The sequence below is a fragment of the Tupaia chinensis genome, unplaced genomic scaffold (assembly GCF_000334495.1).
Source record: "Tupaia chinensis unplaced genomic scaffold, TupChi_1.0 Scaffold000052_1, whole genome shotgun sequence".
In the NCBI taxonomy this organism is placed as follows: Eukaryota; Metazoa; Chordata; class Mammalia; order Scandentia; family Tupaiidae; genus Tupaia; species Tupaia belangeri.
The window spans coordinates 3,734,336-3,755,133 of NW_006159510.1; the positions used below are offsets into that span (position 1 = coordinate 3,734,336).

At 42.0% G+C, this 20,798-nt stretch overlaps 1 protein-coding gene across 2 annotated transcripts in view; it reads left to right on the forward strand.

Moving 5' to 3' along the window:
• ADARB2 (adenosine deaminase RNA specific B2 (inactive)) overlaps positions 1-20,798 on the forward strand; it is a 567,650-nt gene that overhangs the window by 364,067 nt on the left and 182,785 nt on the right. For both annotated transcript variants that reach the window (XM_006141333.1, XM_006141334.2), the window contains exon 2: positions 14,323-14,409. In XM_006141333.1, the coding sequence (XP_006141395.1) occupies positions 14,323-14,409 (87 nt within the window). The remainder of the gene's footprint in view (positions 1-14,322; positions 14,410-20,798) is intronic.

Consider the following 20,798-nt stretch of genomic DNA (forward strand, 5'->3'; position numbering starts at 1 on the left):
TAAGGGACATTGCACACATTAACGCCCACTGGTTGCCACCAAGGTCATGAACAGCATAGACTGGTTTTTTTTTGTTTTTTGGTTTTTTTGGAGAGGTTTTTGCTATAGGGTGTGTGCTCTCACCAGACAGAGAGAGACAGAGAGATAGAAAGCGAGAAATCACCCCCCAGAGGGGATGGCAACGCCACAATCCCTTCTCCTCCATTCTCCTCTCAGGATCTTGGGCACGCATGCACACGCGCCCAGCGTGAGTTTAAGCCACTGGGTCCGGGACTCGAACCACGGTCAACTACGTGGGAGTCCAGTGACATAGCCATTACGCTAACTGCTGTTCCCGAACAGCATAGACTGTAACACACTCTCAAGCTCCACAAGTCCAGGACTGGCCCCTGCTGCATGATTATGGTGTAAGGAATAAGTATCAAGAGGCAGGCAACAGATGTGGCTCATGCTGTGCGTTTTACTTTGTGTTAGCTTTTGTATACAAAAAACCATATTTCAGGAACATTCATACACACTCAGTGCTCAAAAAGTCTCACTGACTGGACATCCATGAAGCTGATGGTTCACTGGCATGATGATGACTTAGGGTTGGGGTTTCTGACATAGGAAAAATAGGAGATGTCTGGATGGGGAACACTGATTAGGGCAACCTTTTCATAGAGTAGAGGTAGTATGTAAAATTGTAAAGTACTGGTTTAACATGTCTCCAAAGAAAAAGAGGGCATGAAAGCTAGAGGGATGTTCAGAAAGGAAGGTACAGAACCCATATAGAACCAGCAATACTGAAGAAGGACTTTGAGGAATATACGTTTGTAAGGATGAGAAATCTAAAATCAGTGTAGAATTAGTACTTACTCTGCAGGATATCATATTTCCCATTATAGCTGTGAGTCAGTCAGTAGCTATGGTCATTGGAGTACCTGTGCAGGCTTACAAGGTTGAATTTTAATTTCATGAGGATGTCTAGCCTCAAGCTTATTAACTAATAGAATTCCTGACCAGAACCACACTCCAGTCAGCTTTTATGGACTTTCTCACATATTCACTTGTCATCTGAGCCAAGTGAGCAATGAAAGCCTTGGATCCCAGTCCCCCGATCCCTGCAATGTCATCAGTGCTAGAGAGCTTGGCCACCTGCTCTCTGTGTCCAAGGGCTCCTTCAGCTCTAGCAGTGCTTCCAAGATGGAAACAACTACTTCTGGTGACAGAAATGGACAAGAGAAACCATGAGAATTAAAGTTGTTCTTGAGAACCAGCAGGTGGTGTAGTGGTTAAAGCACTGGACATTCCCACATAGCTGACCATGGTTCAAGTCTCGAACATGATGGCTTACTTTTTTCATTTTCTCTCTTTTTCTTCTTCTCTCTCTCTGGTCAAATTAAAATAAATGACTGAATAAATTAACTTAAATTAAAGCAATTTAATAAATAAATATATAAAGTTGTTCTTTTAGGCACAGTTTTTTTTTTTTTTTTTGGGGTTTTTTTGGAGAGGTTTTTGCTATAGGGTGTGTGTGCTCATCAGAGAGACAGAAAGCAAGAGATCACCCCCCAGGAGGGATGCCACACCACAATCCCTTCTCCTCCATTCTCCTCTGGGGATCCTGGGCACGTACACACATGTTCCCAGCATGAATTTAAGCCACCAGATCCAGAACTCGAACCGTGGTCAACTATATGGGAGTTCAGTGACATAGCCATTACGCTAACTGCTGGTACTGAGGTGCAGTTCTTTTAGAGCCAGCACTAACTACCTTTGCCCTAGGTCCAGATATGAGCCAACATAGAACGCACTGGAAGAAGACATACTATGAAAACAGCTGGGGGACTTCCTGTGATGGATATAATGCCCCCTCCACGCTAACACTAGAAAAAGGGGTAGTGTCTATGGATATGAGAGTCTAGGGGTGACTCTGTGCTTATTTCAGTGTGTGAGGGTTGCCCTCTGGACACCAAGTTAAATAAAGCAAGAACACATCTTTTTTTTCCTTGGATGTATTTGAGAACTATGCTGAAGCCCTATGCAAGAGCTTTTGTAACTGCTTAGATAATTCCAGAATGCAGCTGCTCATAGGCAGACGAGCTGCCCAGCCAAGTGCTCAGAACATATAGCGGCAAGAGGAATATGCTCTAGGAGCACTCTCGAGAGCCCTGGCTTTGTTAGTTGTAGAGGACGGGAAACCTTCCAAATGGGGCTGCAGACTTTCTAGCCTGGTGTCAGGGCCCGAAGTGGTCTCACCCTGTGTGCAGCTAAGCTCTGAACTATCCTCACTGCAGCAGCCCGCACTGCCATGTCCAGGCTAGATGATCACCAGGCCAAGCCCTAAAACTCCAAGCTGTCCAGCATGACCTTTGCCCCAGCAGTGAAGTAGGGAACCTGCAGGAGCACCCACACTACTGAGTTCAATGAGGATGCCACACTAAAATGTAGAGAATGATATCATACAATTTCCTCCCACATCCCTTCCCAATGGAGCGCTATGTGAGGAATGTGTCTGGAACTTTGCAGAGCCATCACAGGCCTTGACAGATCATCTGGAAAACTACGCGTCTCTCTAAGTGAAGTGTGAACACGCACCTTTAGAATGTTTTTCCTAATTTAAATACACTTTCTTGCAAAGCTTCACCTTCCCCCGTCAATCATTTGTCAGACCATCTGTATCTGTGCCCACCATTCACATCTGGCGTATGTGCTTGTTTGTATTTAGGCTTTTTCTCTACTTCCAAAAATAAGCCAAGGTTAGCTGGGAAGTGGTGTATACATCAAGCACAGGATGTCTGCATGGCCTTCCAGACTGCTTCCCGCACTGCGATCATCCATGCAAATCACCCGTGATGTGTCGCACATTGACACAGCAGTATCCTCATGCTGTGGCTTTGAGGGGAGGCTACTTGGTTCGGGGCATGGGGGTGGGCCAGGCATTAAGCCATGAGAAAGGAACAAATTCCATTTAAAAAGTAAGTTTTGCCATACACCTGTAGCCATGATATCACCTATGCAGTAGAAGTCGTGTTTCTACATGCACAGTTACTAATAGCTTTCATCACCACCAGAAGCTTGCTGCAACTTTCAGGCAGGGATTACATCCTATGGATTTGGAAATTCTGATAAGGAATTTAGGCGTTGTGTATTTCCTTATTTCCTCTAAGTTCTCTTCTACTCACCTTCTGTACAAAGGGAATAGCGCACAACAGCCACAGAGAGACCCTGGAAAAGCCCATGGAAGAGCCAGGGTTCATTCACAACGCAGGTGTCAGCAATTCATGGGACATTTTGACTTCTTGGAGTATAAATGTGGGACACTTAGTGTTTTCTCCTATTTTGTCTTTCAACCATATTGTTTTAACTCACTTTTGCATCCTTCAGTGAATCTCAGACAGAGTCTATCACTTTCCACTTGTTTTCAGTGTATGAAACTCCATCTAGTTCAGATTAAAATGTGCAATCTCATGTTCATTTCTAAGCCCATTCAAAGGAAAGGGAGACAGGAAAGAGTCTCTGTTTAATTGGCAAAAGTTGAAGTTCGTCTGCCTGGAGACAGCTAATGGGTCACCTATGTCCTCTTCTTCATGGACATCCATAGGGTAAGCACAGTGGTGGTTCTGTGAGCCTTGGGTCTAATTGTTCATCTCTCTGTGTCTCTCTCTTCCTCTTCCTCTGTCTCTGTATTTCTTCCTGCTCTCTTTTTCTCTGTGTATCTCTAGCTCTTTCTCTGTGTGTGTCTTTCTCCATGTTTCCCTCTGTGTATTCATCTCTCTCATCCCTCCACCACATTCCCTGCTCATCTTTCACAATTCAGTTTTATGTTGTTACCTTCTGGCCACTGAGACTCCCAGTTCAGACTCAAACCCTAAATTATTACCTCCAAACATCATCCCCCGGGTAATGGGGAACTACACAAAGTTATCAGGATTGGGAAGCTTTGCTCGGATCCCTGTGTAGTACTCAGAGCCTTTTGTACACTGTTCCTCCTGCTTGGAAAGCACTTCCCTTCTAACCTGAATGGCACCACAATCCTTCTATCCTAGCAGAGGAAATAGCCTGACTGATTCACAGTCTCTCTGTGCTTAATAAACCATTGACATTATCATCAGCTTTTTGGTCTCAGCTAACTTTTCACCTCCTAAAAAGATGCCTTGTCTGATATTTCTTTTATTCTGTGTATATTTAATAATACATACTTATTATAATATTCTCTAGATCAGTACATTCCATTTTAACTTGTTTTTCTTCACAAATAAGAACTCTTACCATAGTAGACTTTCTAAAATAAATGCTTTTAAAATAGAGCTTCAAAATTAATATTCTACACAAAGGAAGGCTTCTGTGGTAACTTGACATTTTTGGTCTTCCTGACAGGGCTAGGTCTTTCTGCATTGTTCTTTCATAGCTTCAGAGTGTGAAATTATGTATTTAGTTGTGTAATTATTTGCAGTCCATAAATATTTGTTGAGAGATTATTAGTTTACAAGGGCTGCCATAACTAAACACAGCAGATGGGGTGGCTTAAACAACAGATATTTATTCTGTCATTGTTCTGAAGTCTGGAAGTCCAAGAGCAAGGTATGGGCAGGGTTGGTTACTCCTTAGGTCTCTGTCTCCTTGGCATATAGATACAATATTCCCCTGTGTCCTCTCAAGGTCATCCCTCTGTGTGTGTCAGTGTCCTCGTATCTTCTTACAAAGACAACAGTCCTATTGGATTAGGGCCCACCCAGATGATCTCAATTTACTTAAATTGCCTCTTTGAAGACCCTATCTTCAAACACAGTCACATCTTGAGGCCCTGTGAATTAGGATTTCCACAGGAATCTTGGGGGGAGGTTACAATGGATAAGCAGCTAATGCTCGTCATTTTGGCCTCCTGTTCACTTGAACGTTTTCAAGACCAAACTCATGAGGCTGATCCATCTCTGAAATTGCTGGAAGAGACTCACTCACCTAGTCACCAAAAAGAACCAAAGCGTCTTGTGTTTTATGAAACTCAGTGCGGATGCACAACCCTTCTTAAAAGTTGCCGCAACTAGGGAACCAGCAGTTAGCATAATGGCTATGTCGCTGGACTCCCACGTAGTCGACCGCGGTTCGTGGCCCGGACCCAGTGGCTTAAAACTCACGCCGGGCGCGTGTGCGTGCGTGCCCAAGATCCCGAGAGGAGAATGGAGGAGAAGGAATTGCGGCGTGACCATCCCCCCTGGGGGGTGATTTCTCGCTTTCTGTCTCTATGTCTCTGTCTGTCTGGCGAGCGCGCGCACCCTACAGTGAAAATCTCTCCAAAAAAAAAAAAAAGTTGCCGCAACTCTCTTGCGCTGTTCATAGGATAGCACTTGGAAAAGGAATTTTAAGGTTCACATTCCAAAAAATCTGTGAATTAAATTCTTTGCCTTTACTCCGTCATGTTATTCCTTTCTCCTGCCTGCATGGAGGTTAATTATCTTCTTGCTTCCCAGGGCAGCCACCTGTTCATACTGATTTGTTTGTATTTAGATAGGAACGGCATCCTTTTAAAGACGTACCTGTATTCGATTAGAATATACAGTTATGAGCAAAAGTGGGTCAAGCTTGAGGGAGGCCATCTGTCAGAGTGTGTTTTGGCAAAAAGAAAACATAAGACGGGAACTTATAAAAGAGGCTGAAGTATTGTAGCCCAAGGGTACCGACAGAGTTCTGTGGGATCCAACTGTCAGCCTGCTTTTCCTGTTATGTAATTGTTCAGGATAGCCGTGCTAGATGTGGGAATGTCTGTGGCCTATAAAAGGGAAGACGAAAGTACAGCACCTCACTTTCAATTTGTGAAATAAGGACAGAACCCAACTGTTCAATTTGTGTATTTTTTAAATAACCTATACCTTGAAATATTTAGAAGAGCAGAAGATCAAATACTTAGAGATATTTTAGCAATTATTGTTCTATGAAAATTCCCAACAAACATGTTATTTCCCATGAATAAGTTTTCTGAATAACAGATAAACAATCAGTGCTTACATGCGCAAAGTAGACTCCTAAAAACGTCATCTTTTTACAGTCCTTCGCATCATCTTTGTAGGTAAACTGAGTCCTTATTGAACCTGACCTTCATAATTCTGATTTCAGTTTTCAACTTTTTAAAAATTCTCATTTCAACTTTCATGGGTTATTCCTCCCTTCATTTTACTGGCATGCAGTGGACTTGATAGGAATCAGAGGATGGGATTTCTCTTCAAGGTTGTGATTTTTCTTGGTGCAATGTCTTTTTAATATATTTGAGTTTTGATAGCTATAAAAGAAAAAGAAAAACCCTAAGTCCTGATAACCCGGGGCATACACGCCCAGTCTGTTTAAAGTTTTAGCCATTCTGAGGTGTGCATGGCATCGCATCGTGATTTTACTATGCACTTCCCTGATGTGTAATGCTATCAAGCACTTTTTGATGTGCATTTGGCTACTTGCATAGCCTCCATTGTGAAGTTTCTGTTCAAGTATCTTGCCCATTTCTTAAATTAGATTTTTGTCCTCTATTACATTGTCACCGTTCTTATGTTCTAGATATAAAACAGTTTAGGCTTATTTGTTGGTTTCTTTGGTTGGTTTGGTTTGGTTTTTTTTTTTTTTTTTTTTTTTTTTTTCTTTTTTTATGCCATAGGGCATGTGCTTTTGTCAGAGAAAGACAAAGAGAGAAGAAAAGTGAGAAATCACCAACCTGCACCCCCCTCCCCTCCTAGAGAGACAGCCACACCATAATCACTTCTCCATTTCTCTCCTCAGGAGTTTAGGCACGCATGCCTACGTACCCGGTGTGTTTTTCTTTTTTCTTTTTTTTTTTATTTATTTTGTAGAGAGGTTTGACTTAGGGCACAGGTTCTCACCCTACAGAAAGAGAGGAAGTAAGAGAGAAAGTGAAAACTCATCCCCAGGAGGATGGCCACACTGCACTCTCTGCTCCTCCATTCTCCTACCAGGATCTTGGGCATGTACACACATGTACCTGACATGAGTTTCAAGCTACCAAGTCAGGACTCGAACCATGGTTGACCATGTGGGAGTCCAGCAACATAACCTCTATGCCATTTGCTGACCTGTGTTTTTCAAGCCACTGGGTGCAGGACTCGAAATGCAGAGTTGATCCCATACAATTCATCCATCACATGACCTGCTGGCCCCAAAACAGTTGCCTTGATTGTAAATATATTTCCACAGTGCATGGCTTCCTATTACTTTTGGTAACAGTGTATTTCAGTGAGCTACAATTTATAATTTTGATGAAGACTAATTTATCCTTTTTTCTTTTATGGTTGGTGTTTTCTGGGTTCTAAGAAATTTTTGCCTGCGTGAAAACCGCGAAAGTAAGCTCTCATATTTTTTTCTAGATGATTTATAGCATCAGATTTTTCATTTAGATCTAGAACCATTTTGTGATTATTTTAATATGAGGTTAAAAAGAAAAAAATCTAGGTACCAGCAGTTAGCATAATGGCTATGTCACGGACTCCCACGCAGCCGACCGCGGTTCAAGTTCCGGACCCAGTGGCTTAAACTCCCGCCGGGCACATGCGCGTGTGTGCCCAAGATCCCGAGAGGAGAATGGAGGAGAAGGGATTGCAGCGTGGCCATCCCCCCAGGGAGTGATTTTTCACTTTCTATCTCTCTGTCTCTCTCTGTCTGTCTGGTGAACGCACACGCCCTATAGCAAAAAACTCTCCAAAAAAAGAAAAAAGAAAAAATCTAGTAGAGCAAAAATTAAAGGTGCACATCATAATGTAGTATTCTTTGTTGAAAGCGATGAATATGGTAACATCCTCGATTTGAGTAACTCACACTGCATGCATGCTTTGAGAATCCAGATTGTACTCCACAAAGATGTACAGCAATTAAACTTGAATAGAAAATTAAACTAAAGTAAATAATTAAATTAAATATTAAATTAACTGTTATTGCTCACTTCTTACATTATAAATGCTGGAACTGACACTTTTTTACACCAAAATAAATTCATACTTTAATACAGAAAAACAGGTTTTTGTTTTAGTTACATGATTTTTATGTATCTATTAAAGTTATATGATTTTTTAAGAATTATTTTATTTAATTTTATTTATTCATTCTTTTTTTTTTTTTAATCAATTTGATCAGAGACACACACACACATACACAGAGAGAGAGCACAAACACATACACAGAGAGAGAGAAAGTGAGAAAGCAAGCCACCAGGTCTGGGACTTGAACTGTGATCAGCCATGTGGGAGTGTCCAGCACCTTATCCACCACACCACCTGCTGGTCCCTTAGGTTATATGATTGGTTATTCTCCTTTATTCCAATAATGTAACAAATAACATTGATTAACTTTCAAATATGACCAATTTTGCATTCCAGGGATAAACTACCCTTGTTCATGGTATATTATCCTTTTTATATAGTGCTAAATTTGAAGTTTGATATTCTTTCCTTCTCTTCTACTTTCTGGAAGGGTTTGTATAGAACTGGGATGATTTCTTTCTTACATATTTCTTATAATTCACCATTATGTGAGATGGTTTTGCACTAAGAATTAGGTTCATTTGATATATTGGGTTCTTCGGGTTTTCTATTTCTCTTTCAGTAAACTTTGAACCTCCTCTCAAAGAATTTGCCCTTTGCAGCTGTGCTCTGCATTTACTAGCACAAAGTCATCCACATTAAGGAACCAGTCGATAGCATAATGGTTACATCATTCAACTCCCACATAGGCAACTGAGGTTTGAGTCCAGGACCTGGCAGCTTATAACTCACGCTGGGGCACACATACATGCATGCCCAAAATCCCGAGAGGAGAATAGAGGGGAGGGGATTGTGGTGTGGTCATTCTCCCAGGGAGTGATTTCTCTCTTTCTGTTTTTCTGTTTGTCTCTGTCTCTCTGGTGCGTGCCCACACCCTATAGCAAAAATCTCTCTCTGAAAAAAAAAAGTCATTCACATTATTCCTGTATTATTTTATATCATGGGTACAGAAACTGTAATCAGATCTTCTTTCATGCCAGAGAGAGAGAGAGAGAAGGTACCCCCACCAGGTCTTCATACCACAACCATCCCCCAGCCTCAGCCAGCCCTGATCCTGGCCCCATATGCACAAGCCCAGCATTGCAGGGAGCCCTCAGGAGGTAAACCTAGGACTTGCCCACATAGGTGCAGCATCCCAGAGGGTTGCATTTCAGCTGCCCCACAACTGGCTCATACTCACTCATGGTTAATTATCCTTCCTTCTTGCTCTCTCCAAAATTGAGATGTAGGACTAAAATCACTTACCACACTTTTGTCTTCTCTTTTCTTGTTTTGAAGGAAAATATAATGTATTTACAACCTCTCCTCTTCATCTAAGTATATCAAATTGAAAGTTATAAGACAAAACTGAAGAACTGTTGCTCCTTATTCTGCTCAGTGGTATCAAAATCATGCTCCCTGGTGGGCTGCCAGGTGGCATGGCAGTTGGAGACGTTGGATTCCCACATGGCTGACCATGGTTCGAGTCCTGAATCTGGAGGGCTGCTTACTCTCTCTCTCTCTCTCAATATTTAAAAAAAAAATTATAAAGTTAAAATAAATAATTCTTTTAAAAAAAAAATCATGGTCTTTAGATTTGAAGAGAATAAGGTGAAAAATTGACTCTCCCTTTTCCATGATCTATTCCTGGGGTTTTCAGTGAACCCTGGAGATTTTTGTTTATGAATATGTTTTATGTGATTACTTCTAAAATAAATATGTAATTTTTCTGCTAAAAATTAACTAGAACCTAAATTTAAAACTTTTTATTATTGAGTCAGTTGATTATTGGAGCTCTGCTCACACTGAACCACTTGAATACAGATGCCAAACTGACAAATGGGTATCTTGAATACTGTAAAGAAAGGCACCAACAACAAATAAGTTTTGTTGTAGTAGTTTTTTATATAAAAAATGTAATCCTTCACTTTCTTTTCTAAGAACATGGTAATGATAGGGTCTGTCCTTTCTTAGAACCGATTATTTCTCATACAAAGCTTACATGCTTTCAGTGCTAAAATAGTTTTTCTTTTAGGAAGTAATGGACAATAGTTAGAATTTCTGGGCAAATAATGTTAGAAACTCTGTTCATTTCTTGCTTTCTCTGGTTTGGTTTGGTTTAGTTTGGTTTGGTTGTTTAAGCTGACCCATGAAATCTAAAAGCCTCTGTGCTAGAGAAAAGAAAAACCATTAGGGTACAACTAGGGGTGTAAGATAAAATATAGGAAATTCAATTATATTTTATTACTTTTCCCACAATAATTAGCTATTTATTTGTTTTTTATTTTAAAATACTTAATTAACAAATACGAACTGTATATATTTAAGGTATATAATGTGACCCAAATACAAACTGTATATATTTAAGGTATATAATGTGACCATTAGAAATGCATATAAATTGTGTGTTGATGGGACCAGCAGTTATCGTAATGGCTATGTCACTGGATGCCCATGTAGTTGACCACGGTTCGAGTCCCGGATCCGGTGGCTTAAACTCATGCCGGGCGCGTGTGCGTGCATGCCCAAGATCCCAAGAGGAGATTGTGGCGTGGCCATCCCCCCTGGGGGGTGATTTCTCGCTTTCTGTCTCTCTGTCTCTCTCTGTCTGTCTGGCGCGAGTGCACGTGCGCTCTAGCAAAAACCTCTCCAAAAAAAAAAAAGAAAAGAAATGCATATACATTGTGTATTGTTTGCCACAATACTTAACACATCTACTACCACCTATAGTTACCACAGTGTGTGTGTGTGTGTGTGTGTGTGTGTGTGTGTGTGTGTGTATGAAGGGGTATGAAGGCCACTTAATATCTGCCCTCTTCAGGTGTGTTTGCATACGGGCCCAAAACCCCAAGAGGAGAATGGAGAAGGGATTGCAGCATGGCCATCCCCTCTGGGGGGTGATTTCTCACTTTTGTCTTTGTCTCTCTGGCAAGTGCACACACCCTATGGTAAAAAATCTCTCAAAAAAAAAAAAATCTGCCTTCTTAAAAAATTTCAAATATACGATACATTATTACTATTATCTATAATCACCATACTATACATTAACTCTCCAGACTTACTCATATTATAACCGAGAGTTTATACCCTTAAACAAAAATTGCTCCCTCTCACTGCCCACCCACGGTAGCCACCCTCAGCTCTCCAGATTCCACATATTAAGAGAAATCATGTGTTATTTGTCTTTCTGTCTGACTTATTTCACTCAGCATAATGTCCTCCAGTTCTTGTTTTTAAACTGTCCTAAGGGTGTGAAGTGATATTTCATTGTGGGTTTGATTTGCATTTTTCTAATGACTAGTGATGTTGAGCATCTTCTCATTAATATATCTTCCTTGGAGAAATGTTCTTTGCCTTAATTCAAATTTCAGAGAAACAGTTAATAACATATTTTTAGTATACATATGTCCTACACAATATTGGGAATGTATGTATACAAAAATATCAAACATTGTTTATCTGAAACTCAATTTCAGCTAGGTGCCCTGTATTTTTATGTGATAAATCTAGCAGCACCAGAAAGTGAGAACTTTGATGGATCTCAAATAATCTTTAAATATTTCACAATTTGCTAAGGTGCACTCTGAAATAGTTGAGTGTATTTTTTGTGGGTATTGGCTGGTAGCCCTGCTTTATTAAAAAATTGTAATTTCATTTTGAGATTCTCCAGACTAAATCATTTGAGCTTCACACTCTTTGTGTAACATTATTGGACTCCCTTAATGAAATTATAACTCAGGCAAGATATTTCATTCTCTTGTAGTAAATTAGCTTGGGCTGTGAGGGTTCAGGGAGAGCAAATCCTTCCCTGGGTTTATTCTTCTTGTTTAGTTGAACGAAGAAAGAGCAGGCGTTTTATATTTGAGTTATTTATTGTTCTCTTTGTGTGAACATTATACTGTTGCCTGTCCTTCCTGGAAAAAGCAGCTGTTAACAGGTTCCTAAATGAATTTCAATATGAACTCCCCTGGCCTGTGGAAAGCTTGTCTGAAGAAAAAATAGGCTTAGCCTCAAAAGAGAAAGACCAAGTTTTGGGCTGGGTTTGGATGCCTGAAAGCCCAGAGCATATAAAACTACCAGTTAGCTTTTTTGTAAGAAATCACATTTAGATGTGAGAGAACTATCTAAGCAGTTGTCCTTTAATGATAGACCAAAAGCAATAAACTGCAAATTAAGTAACCTCCTAAAAAATCCTGCCCTCAAATGGGGGAAGGAGTTGGAAAGTATCCCCTTTAGCAAAGTAACTAAACCCAGAGTCCTGGGCAACTTAAACAATAGGAATACAGAAAGTGACTCTTACCATAAGCATGTACCACATTACATAAATAATGATGATATTTCCATCTGTAGTTTTTATTTTTTTTTATTTTTTTTCAATTTATTTATTTGCATTCATTCACTGTACATCATTACAGCATACAAAATGAGATTTTCCATCCAGAGTACACTGTATATTGTCTCAATCAAGCACATCAACAAACATGTTATTGTCAGCAAATAATCTTTCATTTCTTGTTTTCTGTATGTTTTGCTTTTTTCCCCCCATCCTTGATTCCCTATCTCTTACCCTCTGCCATCTCCCACTCTCCTCCCACACTGTCTCTGGTATCTATGTTTGCTTTCTATACTGTGATCCCCCCACATTTTATTGAATCACCAAAGACCTAATCAATCCAAATACCCTCATAGCAAACACAGGTGACACGCACATTTCCATGAGCACAAGTCTAACTTTACACATCCTATAAAGTAGCACCTAGCCGGGGCTACATATCCTACTGTGGTCATTGAATAGATATATTTTTTTTCCTGAAACTTTTTTGTTTTTTTGTAACTCAATTTACATCCCTTCCCTAAGCATCATCACAGCACACAAAATGTGATCTCCCATCCAGTACACACTGCATAGTGACTCAATCATGCACATTACAAAAAATTTTCCATTTCTAATTCCTAGAATTATTTCCACCCCTCTTTCTTACCATCTGTAGTTTTTAAATAAACAGGTCATTCAGTGAAGCAGGGCTGCTCCATGGCCCAGCAGTTAGGTGATGTGCAGTGGAAGCCAGATTCCACATGACCCACTAGGGTTCTAATCCCAGCCCAGTGGGCTTCACAATCATCTTGCATACATGCCACACACATGCTCAGGATGCTGACGGGAGAGAGAAATGGAGGAAAAAGATTGCAGCATTACTAGGCCCCATTGGGAGTGCTCTCCCTCTCTCTTCCTCTCATTCATGCACATGCTATCGTGATAAAAATAGACTTTAAAAATTCAGTAGAACATCATGAATTATACAGACTTATGTGGAATGGGTGTGCAGCTAGAGGGCAGAATCTGGGAGCTGAGGGGGATCCAGGACTGAAACCCTGAAGGGTTCTCTTCCACAGTGGAGCCTGCTCCTTGGATGGAAAAATACTCCTAACTTCTGAAGTTTAATTTAGTTGATTGGAATCTCAGCAATAAGGAACTTTTCTTTTGACTCCCTCTTTAGTCGGTTTTTTTTTTTTCCTCCCAGTAGTACCTCCAACCTACAATTCCTTAATCTGTCTACTTAAGAGAGAAATTGCTAAGACCATGGGGAAAAAACATTTTATCGATCACTAACAGCATTTCCTAGTTTGGCTCATTTTCCCAACTGTGCTGCATTCAGTGTGTCTGGCACCTAGGACACTTGGCAGGTTGAACCTTTGCTTACCTGGACACCTGGCTGCAGGCAGAGGTCAATCCCGCATGTTCCATCCACAGTGTGAATTACACTTGCCCATTTCCAGGAAGGGTTGCTCAGTCCACTGCCTCGTCACCCTTCTCCCTCTTCTACAAAACACTGACTAAGTGTCATGGACACAGCTTTGACAAGTCCCTTTATTTTTTTTTTCATGTATTTCAAGCCTATAAATTCTCCACAAATGGAGAAAAACTTTATTTGTATAATTTTCTTTTAATTATGGATTTTTAAAAATTGTTTCAGTTCCCCCATGTAAAATATCCTCAAAATGGTGGGCATATTGAATGTAAATGCAAAGTCATTAACGAAAAAGATTACTTACCATTTTGTGGTACATGGAATAAGAGGAGGAGAGATGACACAAACAAAAGAGGAAAGATAGAAACCATAAAGTTTAAAATTGAATGGAGAAAGAAATTTGATAAAATGCTGTCAGAAATTCAATAAAAGACTGAACCAGAATGAAGTGGCTGAAACCAAATGACCTCTCCACCTCCCTCTTTCGAGCCCTCAGTAATAAGAACATATGAAAGCACTGAGTTTTTCTGAAACTCCATGTCAAAGTGCATTTCCTGTTCTCCTTTTCTTTCCAGACAAAATGAGCATGTTGTCAACCTTCCTCGCTCCCTTCAAGTACCTAAGTCCTGGCACCACAAATACGGAGGATGAAGACAATCTAAGTAAGCAATTCCCCTTCCCCAAAGTGTGTGGAGGAGGATGAGCAGAACACGTCCTCCACAGCCCCCAAAAACTGAAAGCCTGGGGCCAGGTGGGAGGGGTCACGTGGTCTTCCTCAGAGTAGAAGAGTCTTCTACTTCTTGCTCCCAACCTACCCGACAATTCCGTTCTCTCCTGAAAGCCATCCTGACCCGCAGTCCTGCCCGCCCTGCAGTCTCATTCCCTCTGGCATTCTGTTCCTTATTCGCATCTTCACCCGGAGTCCCATCCTCACGGGAATGGCAGGAAAGTATCAGTAATGTTTGTGTGACTGAGAACCCCAGGGACTGAAGGAAATAAATCAGTTTTCTTGGACTCTCTTCTCCTTTTCTCTAGAAACAAAAAGAAAAAAAGAAAAGTGATCACAATGTCTTAAAACATGGTTTCTACAATTGTTTAACAAAGAAAGTGCTGGGCTAGAGTCTCCCTTTCGACACATTTCTGGCACATGACACTGGACAGGTGCCAAAGCAGTGTGGAAAAGGGTTATGAGGCTGGTTAAGGAAGGGATCTGAGCTGTTTCCTGTTCAGACACATAAGGGGAGCCCAGAGTACACATGACTGAGGTATGTATGTGTCTGTGTGTGTGTGAGAGAGAGAATATCCTGGGAGCGTTTGGCTCTTCTCTTGCTTAGAGCATGTTGCCAAGTATTTAAAAGACAAAGACCAAACACTGCAAGCCATAGGAAGACTCTTCTGCTTTTTAATATCACCTAAAAGATGGGTTTCTGTTTCAACTAAAAAGAGTTAAAAATGTGCTTGTTACCATGAGACAGGAAGGAAGCAAGGGGTTTATTGCTAGCCGCTAGGATTGTCAGTTGGACCAAGAGGAGACCGTGTGAGGGATTTTCACAGGATATTGTCTGTTTTATGCCAGTTTCTAAATGCCACACATGTCCACAAGAATAATCCCTCCTCTTTCCCAGACAACATAACTATTGATGCTATTGAAAACTGGGGCCATCACCCTGGAGTATTCTAAAACAAAGGCAGAATCTGCAATGCCAACCAGAGGAAACTGATTCTCAGCTTGGATTCCTTATTTTTCAGATGAGGATATGGAGGGCTAGAGGAAAGAGGCAGGACTCTACTGGGACAAAAGAAGGGGCTCCATTCTCAGCCAAGCTCAGAGGTTGAAGGGAAGCTCTGACAAATGACTTCTTATTCTCTCATGATCTCAATTGGAAATTTCTAGATTAGTCCATTTATTGATAGCAGTTTCCAAATCTGGAAATATTTAGAAAAAGAAGTTTTAAAGCGTGTATCGAGTGTATGTGTGTGCGTGCATGTCCGCACACCACACCAAACTGAATCTTAGGTGTAGACAGAGCTATCTACACCTAAAGCACTTGGAGGGAAATGTCACTTACCTCTTCCTCTTTCTTGCTTGGAGCTGCTGGAATCCTAGAAGAATCTAGTCTCTCAAAACAAAAAGGAACAAAGGAGTTAACAAAGGCTAGAGAATGTTCTGGGAGTGGAGCAAACAATTCTATAGAACCACAGTAACCACATTTCAGTGGCCACCAGAGCCCCAAGGACTTGAGAAATAAACTGACGCCTTTGGGAAGTTGGAATTCTGTTCCTGAGGGTATTAGAAGAGTAACACAACAGGCAGAAACGTCTCCTCTCTCCCCATCAGGTGCAGCATAGACTTCTGAAAACACATGGCTAGGAGAGTCAGAGCCTAGTGTGGGTTCAATCTCAAGTATTGTGCTTGCGTCTGTGCCACCCTGGCCATAAGGCCATGTCTTACAGCCTCAGAGCTTTGCTTATAAGAAGGGTATAGATATGGGACCAGCAGTTAGCATAATGGCTATGTCGCTGGACTCCCACATAGTTGACCGCAGTTCAAGTCCCGGACCCGGTGGCTTAAACTCACGCCGGGCGCATGTGCATGCATGCCCAAGATCCCGAGAGGAGAATGGAGAAGTGATTGCAGCGTGGTCATCCCTCCAGGGGGTGATTTCTCTCTTTCTGTCTCTCTGTCTCTTTGTCTGACTTGCCCTATAGCAAAAACCCCTCCCAAAAAAAAGAAAGAAAAAAAAAAAAAAAAAGAGTATAGATATATAACCTAAATCAGGAAGTCGAGATGAGACAAGGACCTGGAACGTGGGAAATGGTCCACTGAGGCTCACTCATATTTATACTTAAAGCCATTTCCCCCTAATTCAGCTTACTGGCCAATGGGTAGAGACCTGCAGATAAAAATTATTTTTGATTGGAAACAGCAGTTAGTGTAATGGCTATGTTGCTGAACTCCCATGTAGTTGACCGCAGTTCGAGTCCTGGACCCAGTGGCTTAAACTCATGCTGGGCACATGTGCGTGCATGCCCAAGATCCCAAGAGGAGAATGGAGGAGAAGGGATTGTAGCGTGGCCAGCCTCCCTGGTGGGGGACTTCTCTCTTTCTGTCTCTCTGTCTCTCTCTGTCTTTCTGGTGAGCAGACACGCCCTATAGCAAAAACATTTTAAAAAATTATTTTTGATTATTTACTATACATTAAAATACATTTTCAATCAGTAAATTAGTTGTCCCATTGTGTGTAGATACTGTTAATTTACTTAGAAAACTCTGTTTCCATGGACTGTTCAAAGACAAACTTCCAAATTAATTGGACCTGATTTAATAGTTCCCTCTCATATCACCAATATTTACTGTCCACATGCCACAGGAAGGTAGAAAAACTGTGCAGGAGTATGTGATGTGTGTGTGTGTGTGTGTGTGTATGATTTGTGTACTTGCGTGATATGTGCATGCATGTGATATGCAGTGTGGCATGTGTATATGTTTAAGGTATATAGAACATGTGTGTTGTTTATGTGTATGGTACATATATGTAGTATATTTATTTGTATACTTAGTGAAGGAGGGATAAGTGTGTGCATTGTGTATGTGGTATATGTGATGAATGTAGTGTGTGTGGTGTGTACATATGTGTGCATACACCTATGTACAAGGAGCTCAGGTAGGTGGCAATCATATATGAACTTTCCCTGTAGCCTCATGTCTCACGTGTTTCAAATCCTGTAGACCTGGTGTATCTGACAGCTCTCACATGTGACAGCTCACACCTCACATTGAGTAGGTTAAACTTTGGGAGATGAACCACTTACTGTGGGATCACTGGCTGGTTTAGGTTTCGGGTCCACTATATGATGCCACATATCTGACATGTGCCTGTCTTAGGCAAGTGATCTAGAAGCTTTAGTCTTCCAACACTGGAAAGCGAGGAGTCATGCTTCTTCTGGCCCATTATCGCTCTGCCAAGCACTGTCCAGGGGATGTGATTCAACCCAGATCCATGAAGGATGGTTGAGACTAGGGCTGGGGTGACAAGCCCACATCTGTGCTGGGTATTCTGGGGGAAGGAAATCTCCCACTTCCCCATCTGCTTGTGTCTGAACCCCTCACACATGGGGACAGCTCTGTGGGGTCCTGAGGCACTGCCCGGCTTGTGATTAAAATGCTGTGTTTACTGCATTCCACAAACCCTCCCACCCTGCCTCCTGGCACAATGGACTTTTCTCAGGCCTCAGTCTCCATGCCCTCCTCCTATTGGAATCGAGAGCCCAGACACCTGCCTTTCTCTTGGTGCAAAGCTCTGTCTTAGGCAGAGGAAGAGTTGCTCTTTTTTTTTAACACTGGGGCTGCTCTGCAGCAGAATAACCTTCACCAGGAACAATATTATCTCTTCAAATGTAGCGTGGCGCATCGGATGGCTGGTTCTCTAGAGCCCTTCGACCCGCAGACACGGTGGTGTCATTATTAGTGATGCATACGATCTCAATGATGCCCGCCATGCAGGGAAGTCGGGTGTGCATAATGACCAGGCAGAGGATGCTGGCACAGTGAGGGAGCCACCGAGGAGGGAGAAACACATGGATAAATGTGCAAGCAAGCACAGGCTTCTGCACACTCATCGGGAGGAAGACCACAATGAAATCCCATCAAAGACCCCAGCCTCTACCTGGTCTCTCTACTTCTCAATGAAGGCAGTCTATGTCATTAAACAAAGTCAATAAAGAAGAATATATTTCACTTCAAAATAAAATGTAGTCATAGCCATGACAATATAAAATGTTCCTTTCTTCCCAAAATGTAACTCTCTAGTGCATTAAACCTTTAAACTTAGTACTACATCTGCTGACACTTTTTGTCAAACATGATAATGTACAGGATGCTCCGAGACAAATCCATGTATGAGAGAGGTGGAATGGAAATCGTTTCATTGTATATTTTCCCATGCAGATGTCTCCCTGACTTAGACACCTTCTTTTAGTGCATGGCAGTCTTCAAATTACTTGTGAATGTTCTATTGCTGCTGCATGTAGTATTTATCCAATGTACTTTGAAGTTATTTTCCTGCTTTTTTTTTTCTAACCTTCACAATGGAAAGGCACTCTGAATGCAACCCTCTGAAAATTGGATGACACCACAAAGACCTCATAGAAGCCACTGCTCAGGGATGTCTGTCAAAAGAAGCCTTGAAGGATGAGGCAAGGTGCCCCAAGCTAATGCAGGAGCAGCATGCACGTGGCAGTCAGCACTCAAGATGCCACCCACATGGTTTCACTGGGAACTGTGTTTTTTTAGAAACGGTGTCAGAAATCTAGATCAGGAATTTTCTAAGAGGGAAAGAATGTGCCGCGAGCTCCTGCTGGGGAGTAGAGGTGGTGGGAGCTGCCCATTCACCACAGGGCCACCACACCATTCTGTTCCCCTCGCTGCATCCCCAGCATGTGCACACACATATTCATGTATACACACACATCGATGTGCACACACATGTTCATGCGCACGCACGCATCAGTGGTTTCCGGCCCCAGTTAGTGACTCTGAACAGCCTGAATTCATAGGATGTTTGTAAGAGAGACAAAGAGAGAGACACAGAGAAAGACACAGAGAGACAGACCAAAAAAAAAAAAGAGAGACAGAGAAAAAGAGGGAGTTGGATATAGAAACAGACAGAAATACACAGAGAAAGACAAAGACAAAGACAAAGAGAAAAAGAGAAAGACAGAGAAAGAGAAAGAGAAAGCAGAGAGACCGAGTGCTTTGGAGGCCACTTCCTGCAAGAAGGTCAAGCCTCAGGGAGTGACGAATCAAAACCCAAAAACAGGAGCCAGGGAAGAGCTCAGTCTTGCCTACAATGGCTCTGGGGGATCAGTTAGAAGGAAGCCCTGGCCCATAGCTCTTCCACATGGAGAAGAGCTGAGCTGTCCCTCTGTCAGACTGCACAGGCCATGTGAGACAAAGTATTTTTACACAGCACAATGTCTGACACACGTACATGTGCATCGTGAAGAGGTTACCGCAGCATAACAAATGAATATATCCTTCACCTTCCCTAAGACCAGGTATGTGCACATCTGAGTGTGTGAGTGGGATGAGAGTTCCTAAATACACTCTTTACCATGGGCACAAAGGGCAGCACCCAGGTGTCCTCAGGTCACTTTCAGGATTAAGGATTGCAACAAGCCCTGAGAGGTCATTCTCACAGAGCAGCAGGAGGGAGCTAGGCTGGAGGAAGTGGTTCAGGAGATCAAGGACAGAGCCCCACTTGCTGCGCAGGGACATACTGTCTGCCGCTGAACTTGGAGGTACTGAAGTCCCATGAAGCATGTGCATTGACAAGTAGCCCTTTTGTCTCTCTTTAGAAGTAAGAGATTACTTGCTCTCCTGACTTTTTATCTCTGAATTATTATATACAACAATGGAGTGTGCAAAACCTATTAACTAAATGGAGAAAAAGATGAGCATAATTTCTTGGGTCAGAGGAAGGAGTACAATGTATCTCATGCCTTCTCTGTGGAAGAAGGAAAAGCCACTTTGTGAAGTCAGCTCTGGAGCCCTGCTAAGGGTTCGTGTAGAATCACTAAGGAAATGTCAGCAGGCCCTGGAAGCTGGGTATGAGCTTTGCCTTAATCAGCTCAAAATCCAAGCAAAGGAGGGTCACTCCATAAGGATAAGCCTGACTCTCACCCTCCCTTGGGCAGCATCCCCTGCTCTGTTTCCAAGAGCCTACAATTGGCCCATGACTGTCAGTGTGAGCATCACAGGCATCTGAGTTCTTCCCACTCGACCTCAGTTGCCCAAAAGACAGAGCCTGCCATTTTTCTTCTTCTTTATTTGCCTTAGAAACTGGCAGGTAACTGACACTTAGCAGGTTCTGGTATGTTCTGGTGAGAATAATGATCTGCCTTGCCAATCAAATGGAGAGATAAGGGACGTGTCAGTGTGTGAAGCCACTGGTGTTCTTGGCCACGGTGACATAGCAGGATGTCTTCGAAGTGAGAGGTCCTAATCACCGACCCAGTACACAACTCTCCCTGCCAGGTTCATGGAGAGAGG